The following is a 2,515-nucleotide window of genomic DNA, read 5'->3' as shown; positions in this document are numbered from 1 at the left end:
CATCCCTGGCAGTGTTGAAGGGCAGGTTGGATGGGGCTTGGAGCAACCTGGGCTGGTGGGAGATTGGATCCTGATGATCTGTAAGGTCCCTTCCAACCTTCACCATTCCATGATTCTATGGAAAAACCGCCTGCGGGCACTAGGGGGAGTTTCCCTGCTTCCAGCCTGGGCAGACCTCTTGTGCTGAGCAGTGGGAAACATCCCTGGTAGTGTCAGGTGCTGCCAGGCTCTCCGGGGGCTGTCTCCAGCTCTATGTTTCACCCTCCCCTTGCAGTATGCCCTTCATGTCTACAACGAGGTGATGAACATGGGCCAGAAGTACGGGATCCGGAACGCCGGGTACTACGCGCTGCGCAGCCTGCGCATTGAGAAGTTCTTTGCCTTCTGGGGCCAGGACCTGGATGCCTTTACCACTCCTATGGAGTGTGGTCGTGAGTTCCAGGTCAAGCTGGACAAGGTACACCCTCTGCTGCCTGGGGGCGGGTGGGAGGACAGCTTGGAAAGCCTGCCATCCAAGTGGTAGCTTGTTGTGATGGAGCTGTGTGCTCTGCAGAGCTGTGACCCCTGTTCACGTACTTCAGAAAGGTGCTGGAAGTATCAGAAATGCTCATCACAGAATCATCAAGGTTGCAAAAGACCTTCAAGATCATCAAGTCCAACCATCCACTTTAAAACCCCTAACCACTAAGCCCTCTCCTGATACACCACGTCCATTCCATCTTCCTTCCTGAGCAGTGATTCCAGGGATCTGTGTAGCAGCTGGTGTGTGCAGTGCTCAGTGTGGTGAAGGGTGCTCAGAGTTCATGTTTCTCCCACTTCTTTTCCCTATCTGAGGAAGTAAAAGGCAGCCCTTGCACTGGGTGACATTTAATGAAGCATGAGGAGAGGGGCCAAGAACAGTTCCTCTCTCTTTTTACTAAAACATGGGAGTTTTATCAGTGTAACAGGAGATGGCAGAAAGTTCTGCCCTCCTTGTGGTGCCACCTCTGTCACTTGCTTTTTTCCACTTTGTCATATTTTTCCATGAGCCAAAATAAACAAGCAATTCAGGGAAGAGAATGTAGTGATTAGGGCTACACATGTCAGATGTGACACTTTCCCTCTGGTTATAAAACACAGAACAAGAAAAATGGTAAAAAAACCTAGAGTAGTGACATCATTTTTACCTTGGTGAAAATTGGAATGAATTTTTTGTTTTAAAGGCTCATGTCATGGGTCAGTTTCTGCCCTTTAATACCAGGTAGCATCTGGAACAACAAACTTCTGCCTGAACTGGGCTCCTTGCAGCCTGTCTTGGTAGAACATGAGTTCCAAGCACAAATTCACCTGGTGCCACCGAGCTTGTCTGCTACAATTCAGCAGCTGCTGCAGCTCCTGTCCCCTCCAGCAGTTCCTGTCCCCTCCAGCAGTTCCTGTCCCCTCCAGCAGCTCCTGTCCCCTCCAGCAGCTCCTGTAACCTCCAGCAGCTCCTGTCACCTCCAACAGCAGCTGCTGCAGCTCCTGTCCCCTCCAGCAGCTACTGCTTCCTTCGTCTCCACAGGGACTGCAGTTTGTTGGCCAGGAGGCCCTGCTGGAGCAGAAGCAGAACGGGGTGTACAAACGTTTCACCATGTTCATCCTTGAGGACCATGACACAGACCTGGACCTCTGGCCCTGGTGGGGGGAGCCCATCTTCCGCAACGGCCGCTACGTGGGCAAGACCACCAGCAGCGCCTACAGCTACACCCTGGAGCGCCACGTCTGCCTGGGCTTCGTGCACCACTTTGATGAGAAGACAGGGGAGAAGCTGGTGGTGACAACTGACTTCATCAACCAGGGGGAGTACGAGATCGAGATCGCCGGGCAGCGCTTCCAGGCCAAGGCCAAGCTCTACCCCTTCAGCTCCCTCTTCACGCAGCGGCGCCGCAAGGACGAGGTGGAACTGAGTGGCTACCAGAGGGAGTAGTGCTGACCACACCTGACCCCCCCCTCCCCTTTTCCCAAGCTGGGATCTTCTGCCACCATCTTCCAGTCTTTTCTCCTCACCCCAGAGATTTCTTTCTTTTCCTTTCTTGTCTTGCAACTTCTGAACTTTTTCCCTGGCGTGTTGCATTTTTTTTGTACATTTTAAACCCTCCATTTTTCAAGCTTTCTCCATCCTCTCTGTCTCCCTCCTCCAACCCTTTGCTTGCCAGGCTTCCCCCCTGCCCCAGTGGACGAAGCACAGTGCCCAGCATGCATCCAGAAGTCCATGGGAAGCCTGGGCAGGAATGAACCCCACCAGGACTGGTGGTGATGGGAAGGGTTGGGATGGACCTCACCCTGCTCTCCACGAACCGCACAGCAATAGAACGATCAGCTACCTCACTGGCACCAGACAGAGCATCCCATGAGCAGCAGCCAAGGGACAGGTTTGGCTACAGCCCAACTTCGGCCACCCAGTGGTTTGTTGGTTGTTTTTTTTCCTCCCCTCACATGGGAGTCAAGTAGGTTTAATCATCAGACCATGGAGGTGACAGTGGAGCTGGTAAGTTTG

General features: G+C 53.1%; 1 protein-coding gene across 1 annotated transcript in view; it reads left to right on the top strand.

The window, feature by feature from the left end:
• Positions 1 to 1,945, top strand: part of PDPR (pyruvate dehydrogenase phosphatase regulatory subunit) — a 21,098-nt gene extending 19,153 nt beyond the window's left edge. Inside the window, exons 16-17 of the mRNA XM_009998305.1 lie at positions 275 to 457; positions 1,541 to 1,945. Coding sequence (XP_009996607.1) covers positions 275 to 457; positions 1,541 to 1,945 — 588 coding nt within the window. The remainder of the gene's footprint in view (positions 1 to 274; positions 458 to 1,540) is intronic.
• The last annotated feature ends 570 nt before the right edge of the window (positions 1,946 to 2,515 follow it).

The sequence above is a fragment of the Chaetura pelagica genome, unplaced genomic scaffold (assembly GCF_000747805.2).
Source record: "Chaetura pelagica isolate M959 unplaced genomic scaffold, ChaPel_1.0 scaffold125, whole genome shotgun sequence".
In the NCBI taxonomy this organism is placed as follows: Eukaryota; Metazoa; Chordata; class Aves; order Apodiformes; family Apodidae; genus Chaetura; species Chaetura pelagica.
Note: the sequence above shows the minus strand (reverse complement) of the source record. Positions and strands in the feature narration are given on the sequence as shown.